Genomic DNA, 22,777 nt, shown 5'->3' with positions numbered 1-22,777 from the left:
TGGAGATTAGAAAATTTCCCTGGCAGAGCGGTCAGGCCTTGGGATGAGCTGCCCAGGGAGGTTTGGAGTCACTGGAATTGTCCCAGAGGAGTCTGGATGTGGCCCTTGGGGACAGGGTTTGGGGTGATGCTGGTGGAGCTGGGGTGGCACTGGATCATCCTGAAGGTTTGGGCAAAGCAGAGAAGTCTTTGAGGATTTGCACCTGGGTGTTACAAATTCTCATGAGGGAAATATCTCCTTTATGGGTAGAACTGCCTAAATTGTCAGAATGAGTCTTTCACCCTGAAAATGCAATCACAGCATGGTGTCAGTCAGTGTTTATCAAAGATGGACTTGGCATGGGAGTCCTTGGCAAATTTTCTTGAAGACTCTGTGACACACAATTTCCCTTCCATTTACAGCTTTTAAGAACTAAAGGCCCATCTTTGTTTCCAGTCAATAACACCACAATAGGACCAATCATTATCTCTAGCAGAATATGACTGTGGTGTGTTTACTTTCATGAATAAGAATTTACCAGCTTTTGAGTGAAGCTAAAGGACTGAAAGGAATTAAACACACACAAACAAAAGATAATAATAAAATATCCAGGTCTACTATACCCCTGTTGCTGCATGTTCTTCCTCGCCTTCCTACAGAAGAGATAAAAAAGAAAATGTTGAAAAGATAAATTAAAGAGTAACAGAAATGAGACAGGGTAAACACAGCAGAAGTTAAACACTGAATTTAGGAAAATTCTGTGGAATTCACTGGATTCATTTGGAGATAATGTCCCCCAAATTAACTCACAAAGCACATTCAAGCTTAACTTTTATCTTGGAAAAGGAATATAAAATCATTAAATTGAGCTCCCTTTTCTTCAGTTACTTCCAATCAAAACTGCTTCATTGGCAAGCAAAGATTTGGAGCTGGGTTTTGTTTCCTTGTTCAGGTGGAGTTTTTGTGGGATTTTTGGTAAATAGCTGGTCTACAAAATGAAAGTATAATCAGAATTATAGAGAGTCTTATCTATGCTATATATCATCATTCAGAATCTGGCTTGTGATTCTGTTAAGTGTTGTAGGCTGCAACAGATGCCTTGGCTCAACAGGGAATAAAAAATAATACAAGCTGGTTTTAGATTGTAGATTGAGCAAAAGTGATGAGAGAGATAAAAAAGAAAAAAAAATGTACAAAGTGAATAGAATTTAATGTTAGAATTTAATGTTAGATCCTAATCTGGCTTTTGGGGGAAAGAGCTGATCCTACACAAAATCCCAAAGAGAAGAGGCAAATGTCATAGTGCCACACAGAAGGCAGAGGGGTTGATTTGAGTTCTCATGGAATGACTTAAGGGAGTAAGTTGCAGTGCCAGGGTTTAAATATGGCTTGGGGAATTGCTGAGACATGATACAGACTTGCATTATATGATTTTTGAACATGTTTCTAAAATAATTTTGCCCTGAAGGGAGCCTAATCTGTACTGAAAACTGATTTAACTGGGACACCACTTAAAAAATACTCAAACCTCCAAGCTTAAATCTGAAGTCAAAATCAGACAGTGAAACTACAGCAAATTTATTACCAGCACATGGAGTGACCAGCAGGGTCCATGTGAGCTGGAGCTCAGTCTTCTCTTCAAGAAACTCAAAACCAACAGGACAGACAAAGCAGGAAGGGGAGGCACTGCACCCATGCAGACAAAAACCTGCAGCTTCTGGATTTCTGCATCTCCCAGCAAGAGCAGAAGAAGTTGGAGAGAGCTGCAGCCTCCACACTGAAGATCCCCTGCTACTGAGCACGGGAGGAGCCTCCTGAAACCTGGACCCTCCCTGCAGCCCCAGGGCTGAGACAGCCCCAGTTTGTTCTGGTTTCTGTCCTGTGCTCACTGGCAAAGGCTGAGGTAACTTCCAGAATTTTCCACAGTGCTGATGTTTCTCCTGCAAAGTCACGGGAGAAAAGCTGGCTTGGTTACACCCCACAAATGGGAGTCATTTTGGAGGTGGTTTGGAGCAGTGCTAAATAAGGCCAAAATTCCAGTACTAAATTCCCACTGGCATATAAATTCAGCCATGGAACATAAAACTGCCATCTTTGAAACGTTTGTGTTGAAAATACCTCTATCCTTTAGGGCTTAACATCCAGTGGAGATACTCTGATGGCAACCTGGCAGTCTTTGAGTGTATTTACTTTCATCAAACCCTGCTCAGGTAAGGAAATGGTATTTTTACTTTCTTTTATAAGCAAAAAAATGAGATACAGAGACAAAAGGTGGAATTCATCTCACTGTAGCTGCCTCAGAGTTGCTCTTCTCATCTGACCCTGTCCTCTGTGTGCTGTCTGTAGTGAGTGAGAATAGCAGAATTCCTACAGAATGATTCATGCCATCCCAACAGAAGTGATAATTGGGATGGACTATAGCAAGGCAGGCAGATGCCACAGCACTGAAGTGATTTGTCCTGGGTGACACGGGAAGTGGGTGGTGGAACAGGGCAAAAAGTGTTTTCTGTGCTCTCTCCTCTGCCTCTCCTCTCTCTGAAAAACTGCAAAGAAATCTATTTTCCACTTTTAACTTCAATCCTTTCTGTGAGAAGAGGAGCAAGGTGCTGGCTGTATAGGGGTGGTGCTGCATGATGTCAGTGCAAAACTGCTCCAACACAGCTGCCTGACACATTTGCAGACAAATTCCAGCATTCTGCTCTCATCTGAAAAACATTAAAGCAGAATGCCAGCCAGAAGGGCAAGGCACCCAAGCCAGGCAGCAGTTTTGGCTCCTCATATGAGCCAAAAAAAAAATAAAAAGGAGTTTGATGGCACTCACCTGCCAGCTGAAATTCATAGCAACATGAAAAGTGCTTGGATATAATTTTCCTTAAGGACGAATTCAGTTCCCACTGAGGACTGTCTCTCCTCATCACTGTTTTGAAATTGTGAGTGGGACTTCCCAGTGGATGAGATGTGCCTGAGGCTGTGTAAAAGGGGCTTTTCCAGCCCAACAGTGACCAGATCAGTCACTATTAAACGGGCAGTGGGGAAAGGCCTACAGAGAGGTGTTTCCCCTGGAGAAACATTGCAGCTAGACGGAAAAAAAAAAAAAAAACCACCCAAACTCCATTTGTTCTGATCCTTGATGTAAGAGATGATGCATTTGAGCCAGATATTCCCCTGGGACCATCTGATCTCCAAAACCAGAAGAACCTGACAAGCAGGCCTGACTCCCTGGGAAGAGTCAGCATCCAAATAAACCCATCCTTAAAGGACAACCTGAGCTGCAGTTTGAGATCTGTAGTACCAGAGCAGGAGCAGACAGGAAGGAAAACATTGGCCTCCCTTTCTGCACTGCCCAGGGGATTCTGCAAGGCCTGGAGAAGTCAAATCTGTCAGATCTGCAGCAAACATTTACAGGCAGATTTATGAGCACTGCACATGCTGGCCACTGAGAGCAGCAATTTGTTTTTTCACCCAGGCAGGACTCAGATGTCTAGTCCTAAATTACCCTCCATAACTAGGCTCTGGTTCCCAATGACCATCAAGATAAAATAAAAAGCTTGGGTAAAAAGGGGCAAAATGCAGCTGCTGTTATTCAAGAATCAGAACAAAGTTCCCTGGAGTTTTATCCAGGTTTGATATCATCCTGATATCAAAGAAAACCATCCAAAAGACACTCTGCAATCAGTCACCCTGGGGCACACCAGGAGGGCTTGTGGGTTTATGTTCCATGTGCTTAGCACAGGTAAAACCTTCAGATCACAAAGAGAAAGGAACAATTACCTGTTGACCTTCTGGTGGTGTCTGGCCAGACTGAGCCTCTTCAGGAGCCCCTTCATCTGCCTTGTCTTCTGTGTGTGCCTCAGTTTCATTCGTGGCATCAGATTTTTCATCCTTGGAATCAGATTTATCTTCTGCGGCTTCTGGTTTCTCCTCTGTGGCATCAGACTTCTCCTCTGTGGCATCAGACTTCTCCCCTGTGGCATCAGACTTTTCAGTCTCCTGGCAGTAAAAAGGAAGTCATGGTAAGCTTCAGGACACATAATCAACAACTCATTTCTATAAAATTCTTGCGTTTCTTATTTTGGGAAAGTGCTTTTCTATTTTTGCTTCAGCTCTCAAATGAAAATACGCCCTTTTAGGGTGTATTTCTCCTGTGAAAAGAGCACTTGCTGGCATGTTGACCAGGTGGGATTTGTGTGGGGAAAACATGAATTCAAGCACTTCTCAGCATAGCAGATTCCCTAACCTTCCTCTGAAAGTTCAGTAGAAACCAAAGTTCACCGTGACGGCACATTTGAGTTTCAGGGGAAAAAAACCAAAAAACCTTTTTCCACCAGCATGAATTCCAATTAAACATCATCCAGAAGCTCCAGGAAAACAGAAATAATAAAGGATTTCACATTTAAACTCTTAACTTTCTTGCTTAAAACCATCAGGAAACTCTTCCCACATCAGTCACTCAAGTCCATTTATTCCAGCACCATAACCAAGCCCCTCCTGGGAAGTTCTTTATTTGACAAATATCCTGGTGTCCTTTCAGCCAGGTGGCTCTGAAAGGTCACAGTGGCTCCCACACTGTGTCAGATAAAAGGAGGCCTCGAGTGGCACAGCAGAAATATGATGAAATGCAAGAGCATGAAGTGCAAAGTCACCTTATTTGGGACAAGCAGTTCTGGGTCAGACATTAAAAGTGATTTTTCTATTGCACTTTAGGAGCTTGTTAGTTAATGATCATGAAGGAAGAAAAAGATGGATGTATTTAAATTAGCATGGGGTAACTGAGCCATGAGGGTGATGTGAGAGTGAAAGAGGTAAAAAATGTGATCCTCGGATGCATGAGGTGAGGCAAAACCTCCTGTGGATTGCTCTGTGCCATCCCAGTCACTCAGGCTCAAGGAGGAGAAACTCAGACTGGAGCAGGTGCAGAGAGGGCTCCAGGAACATCTGAGGGAGTGGAGAGCCTGTCTTATGAAAGGGGGACAAAAAAAGCTTCATTGCTTTAATCTACTGAAAGTGATGCTGAGAGGGGATATGATGGCACTCCCAAAATAGATCAGAGTAAACATCAGACAGGGATAGGACAAGGAGGAGTGCTGAGGGAGATGCAAGATGAGTACAAATTGGCTGTGAAGAAAAATTCTAATCATCATCAGTGGGAGATTTCGGAAGTGATCTGTAGTAGAGAAGCTGAGGTAAAGGACCTTATTCATTAAAAGGAAATTTGACCACCTCTGAGAGGTGTTATGTGGGTGGGTTCCTCTGGCACTCAGGGGAGGTCCTGTCCTGTGTCATCCTGAGTCCCACACGCTTTGGGAAGAGCAGTACATCCCTGAGAGGAGACAAACTGCTTCCCCATCCCTGGGACCAAGCCCTTACAACTCAGCCACCTGGTTGCTTTGGGGTTTGCTGCTTTTCCATCATTTCATTTGTCTCTACAGTTAAACAGAAGCCCTCAGTCATGTTCCCCTGTCCTTTTAACTTGACAAGTCCTCCTCCAGTGTCCCCATGATGATTTCCTCAGCCAGTGCTCTTATTCTGCAGAATAGGGCATGTCTGGCTGGCTTTTATCCCCAGAGCTGACTGGCTGAGTGCTGGCTTAGGGATCTTTGTCCCAGGATGTGCTGTGGGACATAAGAGATGTCCTCCTGCTGACAAGCTCTGCTGGATGGGGACAGAAATTATAGAAAGGAGCTTAGGAATGTTAGGAAGCAGATATCACAGCAGTTTGATGTTTTTGCTGAAACTTGACTGCCTGTGAGGCTTGGTGCTCTTTTGGCAACTTTCTTCTGAGTTGTACAAAGTCAGTTTTACATCCAAGTTACTTGCAGTGAAAAGAGAGTGGGCACAAAGGTCCCCAGGTTCTCCTTCCTCTGGAAGCGGAGCAGGAGCCGATCAAGATGAAAGCTTTAAAAAGCAAAACGTTCCCACCTCACAGCACTTTCACACTCTGTCACACAGCTGCACAAGTGTTCGTGCCAGCACGTGGGGGATGCTCAGGGAGAGGAATGAGCAGCTGGGAGGGAGCAGAAGGAGCCAGAGGAAGGAGGAGGGAGAAAAGACAATTTCTTTTTCTGGCAATATCGTCTCATTTCAAGTGCACATAAAACTGTGGGCTCACTGCACTCTGATGCTGGTGGCATTGTTATTAAAAACAGATCTACAGAGACATTTCTTTGGCTTGGTTTATGGTTTACTTTTCTCCCAGAAGCCAAAAAGTATTTAAAGATTGAAATATGTAGTAACACAAACATACACTGAAATTCTCTTGTGCAACATTGTGTTAATACATTATTTTCTTAAGGAAATGGCAACTTCTTACAGACACTTTCTTTGCAGAAGTTCCTCAAATTAAAAGGACAGTGTTAATGAAAATTAAATTAATAGAATCACTGACCATGATTTGGGTTGGAAGGGACCTTAAAGATCATCTCATTCCAACCTCCTTGCCATGGGCAGGGACACCCTCCAATAGACCGGGTTGCTCAGAGCCCCATCCAACCTGGTCTTGAAATTGGTTAAATATTTATTTTCAGCACAAATATTAACATTTCATTAAAATCCATACACTCAGTATTTTTGGCTGGGACATAAAATGCATAAGAACCACAGAGAGCATCTTAAGTAAAACGACCCAACTGTGTGAATCCATCTCAGATGAATCACATACTTAGATCATAAGGCACAAAAAAGAGTTGTAGCTGAAAGAACTAAACTCTAGAAGCAGCATATCAGCCAGAAAACACACACACACACACACACACACACACACACACCGAGTTCTTGTTAATTATATGGAGAACTCTGACATTCAGAATATCATTGCCACACTGGCTCTCCATAGAAACACAGAATTCAATTTTCAACGAATTCAAAATGAAGTACCATTTCTAAAGATTGGCTGACAGGTCATTTTCTCTTTAAATAAAGTGCACATAGCACAAATTTGTAATTCAAAGCAGATTTAGGAGAAGCCTTCTTCCACTAATTTAAGCTTGAGTATCTACAGATTTGGGGATATCAAGATTCTGGATATTATGATCAAGAATAGTGGGATCAAGGCTTCAAGTATGCACAATATTTGAAAACAGACCCTCAAATCACATACATCACTGAGTTCACTGAGTCAGACTAAGCATAAAAGTGGTGCCAGCTTTAAAAAAATGTACCCAACTTTTGAGGCTGAGACTGACACACCTGACCCCAAACGTATTATACACCAATTATAGCTCAGATCTGCACATGTATCCTATTGGGACATCACCACTCAGGCCACTAATCCAAGATTAAACAGGACCTCTCAGAAATCTGTCACAAATTTGAGTGATCTTTGGTCAGGCACAGCTGTCCTTAAATCCCAGCCTGCCCTGAACCGTGTTTGGGACTAATCTAGACCAGGTATTCCTTCAGGTAAGGAGGAATTTGGTATTAATAGATTAAATTACTTATTAACACAAGCACTATGTCTGCTGCTTCTCTCAGGCACAGAAAACTGTTCTGCTCAGCCCTGCTAAATGATGCTTTAGAAACCACAAAAACCATTGTGGTCAGGAGGGAACGGGAGAGAGGATGATGGGAGCTAACAGACGCTTGCTGAAGCACCACAAATATAGATTTGTTTCCTGTAAAGTCACTGAATTTTATGGGTATGTTGCACCCTTTAAGGCAATAGATGTACTTGGTATGATAAAATCACAGAATCAGAGAATCACTGAATTATTTGGGTTGAAAGGGACCATAAAGATCATCTTGTTCCAGCATGGGCAGGGACACCTTCCACTACTCCAGGTGGTCAGAGATCCATCCAACTTGGCCATGGACATTTCCAGGGATCCAGGGGCAGCCACAGAATCTCTGGGAGACCTTTTCTAGTGCATCATTACCCTCACAGGAAGGAATTCCTTCCTAATATCTAATCTAATCTTCCTCTCTTCAGTTTGAAGCCATTCCTGTGTCCTGTACTTGCATCCCCTGGAAATTCCCCTCTCCAGCTTTCCTGGGGCTCCTCCAGGCCCTGCAAGGCCACCCTGAGCTCAGCCCAAAGCTTCTCCTGTGCAGGTGAACAATGCCAGCTGTGCCAGCCTTTCCTCCCAGCAGAGCTGCTCCAGCCCTCTGCTCATCCTGGAGCCTCCTCTGGGCTCTCTGCAGCAGCTCCAGCTCCTCCCTCTGCTGGGCTCAGGGCTGGGTGAAGCACTCTAATATACAGAATATACTGATATATAGAAACAAGAGAATCTGCAGAACTGAATGTGCATTTTGCACATAGCAATGAATTGGCAATAAATTTAACTACAAGTATTTTGTTGGGAAGTTATAATTTGTTGAGGGAGCCCCAAAAGGTTCATCTGCTTCTTCAGATGGAAGGAAATAAGCTCAAAACAGTCCTGGTCAGGATGCTGTGAAACAGGATCATGGCCAGTAAAGAACTTCTCTAGTCTTGGTGCAGTATGAAACAAAAGATGGATGGAAAAAGAAATAAAATGTTTTAAGACAAGAGTATCAAACAGGTATCAGCTTCATATTAATCTCTGTCATGTCTCAGCATGGTAAAAATCTCTAGAAAGAAAATACTTGCTGCCTTGTGGTGATTCCATGCTTTATCGTTTGCTTCTTCATTCCAGGAAAGAAAAGACTCAAAACCCACACAATTTTTTAAGAAGGGATTAATAGGAAACCTTGTCATATGTGTCACCATCACCATCTCTTCCACACCTGACTTAGAATTCCAGATTTATGCTGCTGGGAATCAGCATCACGAGCATCCATTGTGCTCATCTAAGGAGGAGTTGGCAGAGAATGAGGGGGAAGCAGAAGCAGAGGCAGAGCAGCAGAGTTCTTTGCTTGACAAAGCACAGGCAGTGAAGATGCTGAGAAACACCTCTGCAAGAAGTGTGTCTGTCTCTCACAAACAGGAATAGACTCTGAAAGGGAGACTGTCAGAATTCCACATTTAACAGGGACTTTACAAACACTCTCACTTATTTGCACTCTCTGGCCTGAAGCCACTACCAAGGCAGCAGTTAATCACTGTAAACAAGATTTGCCTGCTACCAATGGCACTGACAAACAAATCTGCCCAGCAGAATTTACCAAACATATTATTTTCAACATTTCCAAGGTTGTCATGAAGCAGAAACTGTAATAGCCTCTGCTGACAGCTGGGAACGAATGAATTCTAAAAAATTGTTACTTTGCTTCACAGATATGGAATCTACCAGGACCTTGCATGAAGAAGCAGATAATCTGTGGAGTGGGAAGGTGAAAAAATGCAATTTTCTTTCTCTCACTGATTCTCCACATATCTTTTATAATGACTATAATATGTAATACCTGCAGTCCTTTAAGCCTTTCATGTTAATTAAATGAATTCTCACAAGACCCTTGTGAGGTAGGCAAGTCATTTTTATTTCCCTGGGTGGGAGATGGCACAGCTAAAGCAGAAAGTTTAAATCACTCTCCTTATCATGCAGGGACTCAGTGGCAAAGACATTTTTAACAACTGGGACATTTAAAACACACCCCTGAGTGTGTTTTCAGCTGTGGCTCTCAAAGCACTTAGCAAAGGCTCCTTTTTTTCCCCCTCTGCTTTTACAGAAGAGGATAAAGAAATATTTCCAATAGTGTTTCACTCGAAGCTGCTGCAGAGATGGACCAAAAGCAGATCTCCTGCTCCAAGGCACTTCCTCAGCCAGGTCACCACAATGCAGCAGAGCTCTCCTGTCGCTCTGGCTCATCACTCTCCTGATTAATTTCTTTTGTTGGCTCACCCACGCTAAAGATGGCAGCATTTTATGAGCTCAGGATAGCAGAGCTGTAGCAGTCTCAGTTAGAAAACTTCTAATTAGAAGAAGATTCTAATAAAGAAAAACCACACTGGTTTCTGTAAAAACAACACGAGGTAAAAACGGGGGGGGGGGGAAAACCCAAAATAAAGTGTTTTTCTTTTGCCAGAAATTTATTAGAGCATTGTCAAAATATGATGGAGAACCACAGGCAGGCTTGTCAAAGGGACTTGGTGAAGGGCTGGGGGAGCCTTTTTCTCCTCCAGGCAGAGGGAGAGTGTTCCATGGTGCCAGTGAAGGATGGGTGTGATCCCAGCCCCGTGCTGGAGGCCAGGACTAGCCCTGTCCAATGTGGTCAGGAGCAAGAGAAGGCTTCTTGTAACCAACACCACCCAGAAATTGTGTGAGGGAGTCTGCATGGTTTAAAAGCTGAACATAATAAAACACTGCTTTGTGTCAACAACAACAAACCCATCAGCTGGAGCCATGGTAACAAGCCTGCCGTGAAAGAAGGCAAGAAAGAAATGTTTTCTAGTATTTATTGAACCAGCCACTTTTCTCCTACCTAAGAACACTTTGCTGCTCCAACATCTAACATACTGCTTGCCACTGCCTCTTATGTGACATGCTGAGTCACTGCCTATGTTCATCTTTCATTAAAATCAAATAAATGATCCCCATGGAAGGACAGAAGTGCATACCTTTGTGCCTGGAGGAGGAGCAAGGCCCAGGAACGAATAAATAATATTTTCTTCCTTAGCAGAGAAAAAGGATTCAAAATCCTAAGAAAGGAACAAACAAACAACAGAGAATTGGTATCAAAAATCAAACAAAAAACACAGGAGGAAGAAATCAGCCCGAGCAAATCCTACATAGGTGAGAATGACCATGCATTTGCACAATTGTCTGCATTATCTGAGCCCCAGGAAGAAAACACAGATAAAGGGAGTTTCACACAGGGTGGCAAAATGACTAAATGAGCAAATCTCTCCAGAGACTTACACTTTAATTATATCCCATCCATGGCAGAATCAGATAAAATTGTCTCATTTTAACATGCCTCAGCTGTACACTCCGAGGCAAAGCTATTCCCTTTAAATGTTAAAATAAAACTTGTTGTGAGTAAGGGCATAAAATAGACCCTCAAAACCCTGGAACTTTTTTATGGTAAATAAAAGACAACAGTCAATATGATAGCTCGAGTGAAATGGTAACAAGGAAACTTCATTTTAGAGAAAGGCAGTCTGGTTAGAAAATGATGTTTTTTTCAGACTAACTTAGGAAAGGGTTGTGCTGTTCTGTCTGATATCCATGTACCAGTCAAAGTGTCCTGTGCACTGCTGAAATGAAATTATAAATCATTCCACTAAATGCCTGTTTTCAGTGGAAATGGAACTGAGAAGACCAGGAATGCCTCCTATCCTGCCAGCTACAGCTTACATGCCCTTTACTGCTTTCACCTGTACCACACTCCTATCAATTAAGGAAGTTTTGCAATCACTATTGTTGTCACTGGGAACTTCACAGCACAGGTAAAAAGCAACAAATATTTAAGTTCCAGCAGAATCTCCAGTCAGAAGTGACTGGCCCAGAATCACAGCCAGCTCTGAGACAGGGGACTGAACATGTCCTGCTGAGTCCTACACTACTGCCTTGATCATGTTATCATCCTTCCTCTAATCCCAAATAACTCCAGGAATAGAAGCCTGTAAATAATAAGGTGCTGAATCATCCTTGAGGCTTGTTTGTACAGCTGGGTTAGGACCTGAGTTGTTTTATTGAACTGTTTTAGTATTTCCAGAGCACAAATTATCAGAAAGGCTGGAGTGGATGGTTTTGAAGTCACCTTAATGACAACAAGAGTGGAATTGATGACATTTCAGTGGAGTTTGGAAGAACTTTAGAGACAGGACAAATGACAGCCCATTTCTCTGATTTATCTGAGGGACAGATTGGTTTTCACACAGTCACACCCTGTGGGAACTGCTCTGTCTGAGAGAAGCCCTGGAGCACATTTTGCTGTTGCTCCAGGCCATTTCTCAGACCATCATCTCATCCAAGCCAGGCAGTGTCTGCATCTGGCTCATGGATTTAGGATTTAGGATTTTAGGATCACGGATTTTTTTTTCAGCAAACTAGAAAATGAGGATTTTCTGCAACTGGAAGGGCTGGAATTTGACATGGCAATGCAAACACAGGAAACTTGTGCCCTCCTGCACACCACATACTCAAAGCAGCCTGAGCAAACCATGGCATGACATGGCAAGAGCTGGGGAACAAAGAGAAGACAACAACAAGGAAAGGCCATGAAGTGGACTTGGTATTTGATATGTCTTTTTGAGGAAAAGTAGCCCATGGCAAGTGCACTAAAATTCTCCAGAAACGCAAAGCCTTGTAGGTAACCAGACCTGAGGACACAAATAAAATGTGTGAATGACCAGACAACTCTTATCAGAAGTGGGTATAATCTTCTATGATATCAGGGGCTCCTTGGCAGCAGGGAGTGTGCAATCCTACAGTAAATGGAAGGTCTCTTATTTCTTCACGCTGAAGAGGAAGCGATCATGTATTAAATAAATAAAGGAATGCCTACAGTGATCATGGAATAGTTTTTTAAGGTGTATTTGTACCCATGCTTTACTAATGGTGACTTGTTCACATCTTCATTTGCTGAATGATTAAAGATAACTGTTCCCTGGGCAGGCAGTAAGAAAAATAAGCAGGAACAATTTACTTCTGTATGAAAAGACATAAATGGTCTAAGTGGTGCAATTTGTCAACTGGACATCAGCAGAAAATTCTTCCCCCAGTGCTAGGTACAGCACCAGGTCAGAGCACATAGAGAGAGCATGGAAACACCATCCTTGGAGTCTTTTGGAATTCAGATGGTCAAAGCCCCAGGCAGCATAAGCTAACTTTAAAGCTACCCTGCTCTGAGTAGCAGGCTGGACTACAAACCTCCAGAGAGCCCTATATTTCCATAAATTTGACTTTAGCTGTTACATAAATTATTGAATCATAAAATGGCCTGAGTTGGAACAGGATCATAAAGATAATCTCATTCCAGCCTGGGCAGGGACACCTTCCACTGTCCCAGGTTTCTCCAAGCCCCAGTGTCCAACCTGGCCTTGGACACTTCCAGGGATGGGGCACCCAAAACTTCTCTGGACAACCTCTGCCAGGGTGTCAGCATCCTCACAGGGAAGAATTTCTTCCTAATATCTAATCTAACCATACTCTCTGGCAGTGGGAGCCATTCCCTGGGTCCTGTCCCTGCATCCTCTGGAAATTGTCTCTCTCCAGCTTTCCTGGGGCTCCTCCAGGCCCTGCAAGGCCACCCTGAGCTCAGCCCAAAGCTTCTCCTGTGCAGGTGAACAATGCCAGCTGTGCCAGCCTTTCCTGCCAGCAGAGCTGCTCCAGCCCTCTGCTCATCCTGGAGCCTCCTCTGGGCTCTCTGCAGCAGCTCCAGCTCCTCCCTGGGCTGGGACAGGGCTGGGGCAGCTCTGCAGGTGGGCTCTCACCTAATACAAGGACAAAATCCCTCTCTCACCTCTGCTCACGCTGCTTTGGATGCAGATCAGGACACAGTTGGTTTCTGGGCTGCAAACACACATTCCAGCATCAAACAAAAGTCTTACCTAATAATTCAGAGACGTTTTTTAAAGTACATACAAGGGTACTTTATTCTACGGATTTCAGTTTACAGAAGAAAGCAGAGATTTCCGCTTGCGAAGAAAAACAGAAGTTTAGATTTCCTTTCTTTCCTAGTTTTCTAAGGGTTTTTGTCAAGCAAAAGAAAAGACAAGAGCAACAGAGTGCTCAATATATTTAGCAAGTGACACACATGCAGACGTCTGTCTAGACATGAACAAAGAAGCAGCTTAAGCAAAAGATCAAATAAGGACATAATTGCCAGCACTGATGGATTAGAATGGATACTTAAAATTGGTGCTGTAGCCAGGCATACAAAATGAATCAATTTCTAATCTATTTCTTCAAGTGGCAATACCAAAAATCTGGGAGAAAAATAAGATCTGAGCTGTTTTATCAGCTATTTTGTAGTTTTAAGCTTCTCTGACCTCATGGAAGCACTGCTCCCAGGCAGTGTATCTTTATAAAAATCCATCTATAAGAAACCTCCACTTTACAGTACAAGCTGTGGAGTAGAGCAGCTCTTCATGGTCACCCAGAAAATGAAAATACAAAAATGTATCAGCAGAAAAGCAGATGTGCAGAGGGACTGGCTTAGCTTTTTTTATTATGTCATTCTATTCTAGCACAAACAGAAGACTCCTCACCTGTCCCCCTTTCCACCACTCCAGAAATTTCACTGAACTCCAGAAGAGGACACTGGACAAGGTCCCAAAGGACCATTCCTCCAAGGCAGGAATCATTGCATCACTGTGATCCAGTGGTTCTGACCCACCTTTAATGAGATAATGAGGTGAGCTCCTGAAAACTACGTATTTTCTCATGTCTGACTTGAACTTTCTTTGCTGCATTTTCTTCTGATACAGCTCATCCCACCTCCAGTGGATGTAGAGCAGAACCTATTTTACAAAATCCTAGATAATTCAGGTGGGAAGAATCCTCAGGAGAGGTTTCTTCGCAGGAAGACCAACCTCCAGCTCAAAGCAGGGTCAGTACTGAATTCAGACCAATAATTCACTTTTTGCCACAGCCCTTAAAATAGTTGAAGGTTGTCATGTCTCTCTCCAAACCCCTCTTTCTCAGATTAAAAAAGGAAATATTTAATCTTGATTTAATATTTATCTCCCAAGGCCAGATCTCCCAGGCCATCATGATGTAATGTGTACACACGTGCACATGTGTGAATTATGGGAACTAAACATTGATAAGAACAAGTGATAAGACCATTGATAAAAAGGGAAATGTGGCAAAAGAGTGATCCCAGAAAGAAGAATGGGGGAAAATTAAATGTAACAGATTTGATATTAAAAAAAAATAAAAATTACTAATTGTGAACGAAGAAAATAAAAATTAGCAGGAAGGAGAAAGGGAAAATATCTTACAAAAAATGAAAGAGGTGTAAAGAGCTTGACTTGTTTAGGTGAGCAAAATGAAGATTAATAGAGGATACAATTCCTATTTATAAACATACTGGGTTGGGTCTGTTGAAGCTAAAGGGTGATTTGGGCATAGCAGGAAATGGGTATGAACTGCCTGCATTTAGCCAGGCTACAAATTCAAAGATTTTTAGGTGCCACATGAGCGAGGCCCTTAAAAACTGATGAGAGGATAATATTTCAAAAGGACTTTCATGAATTCAGGATACTGCACTGGAGTCACACAGACCCTTGCAATCCTCAGGGATATTTTTAATAAAATGGCTGAGGCCAAAGGAGTGGGACACAGGGGAAGATGTATCAGATAAACATTAACCAGCCTAAAACAAGTCTGGATTTCGAAGCAATGGCTGTGCAGAGAAGCAGAATGCAAATCCCCAGGGTTTTATTGTAGAATATGTCACTTGGGAGCATTTTGCAGCAGTCTGGCAGCCCCTGGCCATGTTCTCAGCCCACATCACACTCCCTGTGCAGCTCCCTGGAGGCACCTTCCCCTGGGGAGAAGGGTAAGGCTCATGCACTGATATGAATCTCATTACCTTATTTATTTGGAAATAATGATGCCATAAATTAGTCTTTGTTATGCACCTACTGGGATCATTAGCTCTGAGCTTTGAGAGCTGGGTACATTAGAATTCTGGAGACTTTTAGACTAATTGTAAATTTGATTCAGTTTTTAAATCAGTAGCTGCAACTCCTTTCCCCATGGAGGTGTTTTTGGAAAGGACTACTTCTTCACTTGAATTTATGTCAAGATGTAGATTATTTGGCTTCCTGGAATAGCTTCAGACATGCAGTAATAACTGTGTATTTATCACTTACTGTCAAGACTGACCAGTTGCAACACTTTATAAGGCAATTATTCTTTAATTCCCCATATAACTTCTCCAAGGAACATTAGAAATATTTATTGCAGCACTGGCTGCCACAAAACCCAGAGTAAGATATATCAAATTATGTTTTTTATTGGTGCAGACTGGATGCTGAAATGCACATGAACTCCAACACACCAACTTCTCTTTTAGGAATTCTATGAGAAAATGAGGAAACAGCTGCACTCCAATATTCACATTATGAACTTTTGCTCTGAGAGCACTGAAGTTAATTCTGAAAACTCAGTGGCATGAAATTATCTGTTCCCCCAGTACAGCCTTGCAGGTGTTCACACTGGATTTGTGCAGTAACTCCAAAGCAGGCTCATTGTGTGCCCTGTGTTCCAGAGCACTTTGCAGGTTCATTCCAGCCATCAGATCCCAGCACTTTCCAGACTGGGCATTTCCACCCAGACTATGAGAAAATAAAAGGTCTCAGATTATCTTTTTTGATTCACAGTCCTAATATTTGTGCTGGCACGTTGTTATCTTTCTCTGCTTTGAACAAACTATCTCAAGAGAAAGAACCTGTTATAAGCACATATGAAAATATAAAAGCATCTGATGAATGCTACAGTTGCTGTTATGAAGAGTTGGATATTTATTGAATAAGGAATATAAAGCAAATAATTCAAACCACTTTCTAGAACTATTCCAGTAAACAAACGTTCCTATTTATTTGTATAATATAATGGAAAAAGAAGATTCCTATTCCCAGCCTCTGGTACCTCAGATATCTACTTGATGTCCTTGAAGCCCAGATAAGTCCAAACAAACAAAATATCAACATTCTCCATCAAAATTAACTGAAACTTCAAGAACTTTCTCTAGCCAGTTTTCCCTCCATGCTTATCTTGCTCTCAAAAAGAAATAAATCTTCTTTTTAGTTGCTTTTCTGTGCTTCAAAACTGTTTCCTGAGAATTGTTCTTTCACAGTGAATCTCAAATGGTTTTAAGGAGTTCGTTTGATGCTTCCTATTAATGGAAAAGAGTCCCTTTCTGTGAGAAACCACTCCCTGAAGATATTTAAATCTCCAAACAGCTTCTTACCCCGCAGTACCGCTCCTCGTTGAAGATCTGTGGAGGGAGGGGAATTCCATTCTGAGGTTTTTTTTCACCTGGGACATTCTCTCTCATCCATTTCCTGTTGTCCTCGTCTCCTGCTATGTCCATCTGCTGGAAGTCAATCTTGTTGGCCTCTAAAAAGCCCACGACTTCTTGCTGTTTCTTTTTTATCTGGGTAGGAAAGAGGGAGAACAACATTCCTTCTTTGAAATGGAAATGGTTTTCTAAAAGCAACTGCTATTACAAGAGCTCAGGCAAGTTTGTCAAGTTTACAGAATCTTTTAGGTTGAAAAGGACTCCAAGATCATCGAGTCCAACCTTAGGCCAATCCCCACCTTATCACCCAGCCCAGAGCGCTGAGTGCCACATCCAGTTAATTCCTTGGACACCTCCAGGGATGGTGGTGTCATCCAAACCTCCCTGGCAGCCTGTTCCAATTCTTTTTCCATGAAAAAATTCTTCTTGAAAGTTGGAAGTTCCTTGTGAAAAATGCATATTTTATGATTGGCTTTTTGCAAATGTTACAATGAATATTATATGTGTAATGTTGGAAAGTTATGCTGTATTAACATTTTAATAACAGAGTAAATGTAGTTTTGTAATTAAAATTAAGTTTTAGTAGTTAAAATAGAAACTATGTGTGTGAGATAAGATAATCAAGAAATTTTTCGCACAGAGATAACAATTACAGAAACCCCTAAATTTTCCAGAGGAGAGGAATTTATGGCTTTCCCTGTCAACAGAAACGAACTTCCTCAAGCCTGACTTAGACTCGAAGGCACCTGGGGACTAACAGAAACTTTTTGACAAGTACCAGACAAATTTCTTGTTTTAAATAAAATATATGCATAATCATGAAGTGCTTTGTATATGCAACAGGTTACTCCTCTTAAGGGGTAAATTCTCTTTTAACAGGCTCCTTTTTCCTGGCTCATTTTGTCCAGAAAGAGGTACCCAGCCTGGACTGTAACTCTTTGCTGTTATTGTCTCATTAATTGTCCTGCCTCTAATTGTCTAACCTTTATTACTACACTTGTATTATTATTTTTATAACCATTTTATTTTTATTAAACTTTTATAAATTTTTAAAACAAGTGATTGGCGTTTTTCACATTCCTGAAGTGGGATTCACTTCTCCAGTAGCCCTCAAACTTTCTGAAGGTGAGATTCAACACTTTCTGTCAGCACCCAGAGTGCTGCCACTACATCCCTCCCACCACACACCCACCCCCAGCTTCTTTCTTTCCTCTCTGAATGCAGTGACAACTCCAGCTAAGAAATGAGGCTCAGCAGGAAGCCTCCTCCTGTGTTCCCAGATCTGGGAATGCGGTGTACAGATACTTATGGTGATCCTGCCTGAAGTGAGTAAAGGTCAGAAAATGTACAAATTTTCCTCAGCATGTTACAGCCTCCTTCTTCCTCCCGATCACAAGTGGCATTCAGCTTTCTGTGAGCCACGGTTCTCTTGTCTCTGTTCTTTAATGTTAGGCATAAATAAATTTCACAGAATCAGAATTACACAGTAGTTGGGCTTGGAAGGGATCTTCCAGTCCAACCTCCCTGGTAAGGCAGGGTCACCTGCAGCAGGTGACACAGGAAAGTGTCCAGGTGGGTTTGGAATGTCTCCAGAGAAGGAGACTCCACAGCTGTTCCAGGGCTCTGCCACCCTCAGTGTAAAAAAGTTCTTCCTCTCATGTGGAAGTGGAACTTCTTGTGTTTTAATTTATGGCCGCTGCTCCCTGAGATATAATATATAAATATGAGTTAAGGCTCAAGAAAATCCAGCACAGCTGAGCTCCTGTACTTAAATAAATCCCCAATTACAGAATGACATTCCAGCTGGATTACGAAGAACATGTTATGTACCAATAAAGCTTGTTGCACACAGCTTCTGTGACACCTAAAATTCACTCATGGCCCTTTTATTCCCTATTATGCTGGTTCTGTGCAGGCATTGAGCTTATAACCCATCCCTTTACTCTGAAAATGTAACACTCACTGTATTTCCCTGCTAAAGGAATGCTGCTCCTGAGCAGCTTTTAAAGAACTTGGCACCAGACATAGCTGGAATGAGGCATCAAGGTAATTTTTATATCTTGTGATTTGAAACCATGTACTCCATTTGTAAGACATCTGAACACCTGAAATTGAAGTGACACCACGCTAGTGTCACAAATCAGAGGGACAGGCAATGAGATGAGAAGTAAATCAGGGATTATGTATTTCCATAATCTAATAAAACAGAAGAGCTGAAGTAGAGTGATAGCCTATTATCCTGGAAATATGAGTTCTCTTGAGCAGGGATAAAATTTCTTTTCCTTGTACAAACAAAGAAGCATCTATCTACACATATGCTTGCTTATAAAAAATAGCAAACATAAAATTCTGTACATTTTTGTGACAACAACAGAGGTTTGCAGTGAGCTAAAGAAAGTGCATCACTTTGAATGAAAACACTAATCCAAAGTAGTCAAGAGCCATGCAGTTGACAGAGTTCAAAGCTGCTTATTTCTATTCATATTTTCTCGTTTTAAACAGAAATAATCTCATTACTGCCTATTTAGCTGCAGAGTTATTTGCACGACACATTCAGGCAGCAGAAAGGAATGCTCAAGGGACATTTCACTGAAGAAAGTGGCAGGATAATGTTTGTATAAATGGTTAATAAAATCTGCACGAGCCAGCAGCAGGAGTAACATCACATGCTCTGAGAGGCAGGGCACTCAAGTGCTGTCAGCTGCAATTCCAGGGTCAGCCTGTCCCTTTGGACACAGGCACTGCAGGAGATAGGGCTCCTGGAATAACTGCTGCTCCAGACAGACACTGCCTCTGAGGAGATAATGGAAATGGAGCCAGAGATTCTGTGCTCCCCTGCTTATGAAAGCTGTCACTTTTAAACCTGCATTAATAATTCTTCTTCAGCTTGAGGTTCATAATGCACAGGAGGCTCCGGCAGCACCAGGCCCAAAAGCAAAAATTGTGTGAAAAAATTAATGCTGATGTAAAGCAGTAAAGTTTCATGGAATTGTGCTGCTTAAGGAAAAGGCAAGGAGCTTCTGACTATGACAATGGGATAAACAGAGCAGAAGATGTGCTGTGTCTTATGATGTAAAGCAGTAAAGTTTCATGGAATTATGCTGCTTAAGGCAAAGGCAAGGAGCTTCTGACTATGGCAATGAGATAAACAGAGCAGAAGATGTGCTGTGTCTTAGGGCTCAACATTACTGTGGTTTAGGCAGAGCAAAAGACTTGGGACACAACCAAGTGTGAAACCACAAAGCAAACCTTTGCTGTGGGTGGCACTAAGTGGGCAAGCAAAAAAATCTCTCCAGGAAACAGCACTCACAGAGGGAAATTTAGGGTGTAACAACAGAGAGGACATGCAAAGGCTTTCCCAGAGTGTATAAGACTGCAAGAGTTTGTTTGTGCCCTCCATTGTCTGGTGGCATGGGATGAATTCAAATTGCTTGGGCATAGATTAATCGGAAAGTGGTGATGAGCAGGATATTATTTCAGCAATGCCAGTTTTTCTTTCAGCAAAGCTTGAGTTGCACCATCCCTAGCTAATAATTCCTTAAAATAATAATTTAAAAAATTGTTTTAAATAAATGCTATCTAGCTAGTGCGTAAGAATTGCCAGAGAGGTTGTGGACTTCACATCCCTGGAAGTGTTCAGGGCCAGGCTGGATGATAGAATCACAGACTGGTTTGGGTTGGAAGGGTCCTTAAAGATCACCTCACTGCAATGCCCTGCATGGGCAGGGACACCTTCCACTATCCCAGGCTGCTCCTAGCCCCATTCAGCTTTCCACTTCTAGGGATCCAGGGGCAGCCACAGATTCCCTGGGAAACCTGTGCCAGGGCCTTATCAGACTCAAAAGGAAGAACTTCATCTTAATATCTAATCTAACCCTTTATTCCTTCATTTTAAAGCCATTCCCTCTTGTCCTGTCCCTGCATCCCCTGGAAATTGTCTCTCTCCAGCTTTCCTGGGGCTCCTCCAGGCCCTGCAAGGCCACCCTGAGCTCAGCCCAAAGCTTCTCCTGTGCAGGTGAACAATCCCAGCTGTGCCAGCCTTTCCTGCCAGCAGAGCTGCTCCAGCCCTCTGCTCATCCTGGAGCCTCCTCTGGGCTCTCTGCAGCAGCTCCAGCTCCTCCCTGGGCTGGGGCAGCTCTGCAGGTGGGCTCTCACCTGAGCAGGGCACAGGGGCAGAATCACCTCTCTTGCCCTGCTGCTTTTGATGCCGATTTGAAGGGGGGCAAGTTCATAAAATGTCACCAAAACCACAGGAAATAGAAGTATTTTAGAGGTGTCATAACCATAAGCAGCAGTCCTCTGTGAGACATGAATCCTCTTTCTCCCACAATTTAGAATCTTGCAGGATATTATCAAATTCTAAAAAAACCTGTGACTAGCAACAGCATTATTTTATTTTTTTTATTGTTTGCTCCAAGCAAGCATTTAGTGCTTTTTAGTGCTATAAATAAGTGTCTCCACTTCTGCCTGCCTTAATGAACAGTTCAATATCAGCGACGTCTGGAGCAGAAAGATAATAAAGCTGGAGATATTTAAAATAAATTTCTGAAGCATCAAGGGGAAAAATATTTCGAGGGGACTGCAGATTTGCTCTAGAGCCACAGTGAATTGTAACATTCCAGCATCTGATCCAGAGCACCAGAATGTCACTGGGTTCACTGGATTCACTTGCAAAGTATTTATTAACATGAAAACCACTTGCAGTGACAAGGGTGACCATGTAGTACATAAAATAGAGACTTTTTCTTTCTTGCCAATGATCCTCTACTGATTTACGCCAGAGGCTGGCCCCATCTTATACTAAATTCAAAATCAACACCCAGTATTTGATGGGACCAGCCACCAAATTTGAAGAGCTCACCAGTGCTAACAGGACAATTTAAACTTCCAATTTAAAGTGTCTAGGGATTAAATTAATTCCTCTCAGGAAAAGCTGTGCATGCTTGATACAAAATTTCTGTTTAACAGGATTTTAGTGACATATTGAGTTTTGTGCTAACTCCTTGCATGAGTGAATTTTATTTTCTATATAGCAGAACTCATTAAAGGTTCATTGAAAGGATACCTTCCATCCATGTTCATCAGAAAATGTGGAAAACTACTCCAGGTGTACTTGGCATTGCAATTCAGAATCAGGGATCTGAAGACATGCTGAGATTGCTACAGATATACACACACCCAGCATGCCAGAAAGGAGCAAATACAGAGGAATACTGCCCTGTGAAGATTCCAGAATTTTCTTTTGGAGTCTCCAGATCAAAACAGGTCAAACAGGAGCAAAAAGAGTGCACATGGCAATTTATAAAGCTACTTGAGCAGTGAATGTTTTATTACAAATTGCGAACTACCAAACCTGAAGTTCCCAACTTCCTCTTCTTTTTTCCCCCTTGTACCTCAGGTTTACTATTAAAAAAAAAAAAAAAAAAAAAAAAAAGAATGCTAAATATCAATAATAATTTTAGAATGTAAGGCTTAGGAGGAGGCTGGTGAGAGAACTGCAAACTTCCTCAGCAGCATTCCAACTGGAACTTTAGTGAAGGACCCTTGGCTCATTTCCCACAGATGATGGTCCCATAAATAGGGGGTGTTTTTTGGAGCTTTTCCACTCTGGAATCTTCTTAAAGAAATGCAGCTGGTGTCAGGGAGATAGAGATGTAGTTAGAGCTCTGTGCAAGCACCAGCCAGTTTGTTTAGCCGTGCCACTGAGAGGGAGGGAGTGCCAAAGGAAAACTGCAATCTGAGCTCATCTGGGAACTGGATATAAAAGGAAACAGTCCTTTCCCGGTTCCCACCTCCCACGGACTTCCAACCTCCCTACTATTCACATGCCCTTCCCTTCAGCTGATACTCTCTGCTGACAGCTACAGCAGTAGATCTCAATGCTAAAAATCATCCGTGTAGCATTTCAACAGACACACACACCAAAAAAAAAAAAAAAAAAAGCCAACAAAAAACCCAACCAAACACC

The 22,777-nt window shown here is 42.3% G+C and overlaps 1 protein-coding gene across 5 annotated transcripts in view; it reads right to left on the bottom strand.

Annotated features, from left to right (window-relative positions):
* Positions 1-22,777, bottom strand: part of SH3BGR (SH3 domain binding glutamate rich protein) — a 28,913-nt gene that overhangs the window by 3,037 nt on the left and 3,099 nt on the right. For 3 of the 5 annotated variants that reach the window (XM_053971208.1, XM_053971206.1, XM_053971205.1), the window contains 4 exons: positions 16,759-16,944; positions 10,451-10,531; positions 3,751-3,969; positions 603-632 (listed from right to left, as the gene is read on the bottom strand). In XM_053971208.1, coding sequence (XP_053827183.1) covers positions 603-632; positions 3,751-3,969; positions 10,451-10,531; positions 16,759-16,944 — 516 coding nt within the window. Of the gene's footprint in view, positions 1-602; positions 633-3,750; positions 3,970-10,450; positions 10,532-16,758; positions 16,945-17,108; positions 17,127-22,777 lie in introns of those variants that run through there. The other 2 variants (XM_053971210.1, XM_053971209.1) reach the window with 2 other exon arrangements.

Source organism: Vidua macroura, chromosome 2, assembly GCF_024509145.1.
Source record: "Vidua macroura isolate BioBank_ID:100142 chromosome 2, ASM2450914v1, whole genome shotgun sequence".
NCBI classification, from domain to species: domain Eukaryota; kingdom Metazoa; phylum Chordata; class Aves; order Passeriformes; family Viduidae; genus Vidua; species Vidua macroura.
This window is presented reverse-complemented; position numbering and strand designations above follow the sequence as displayed.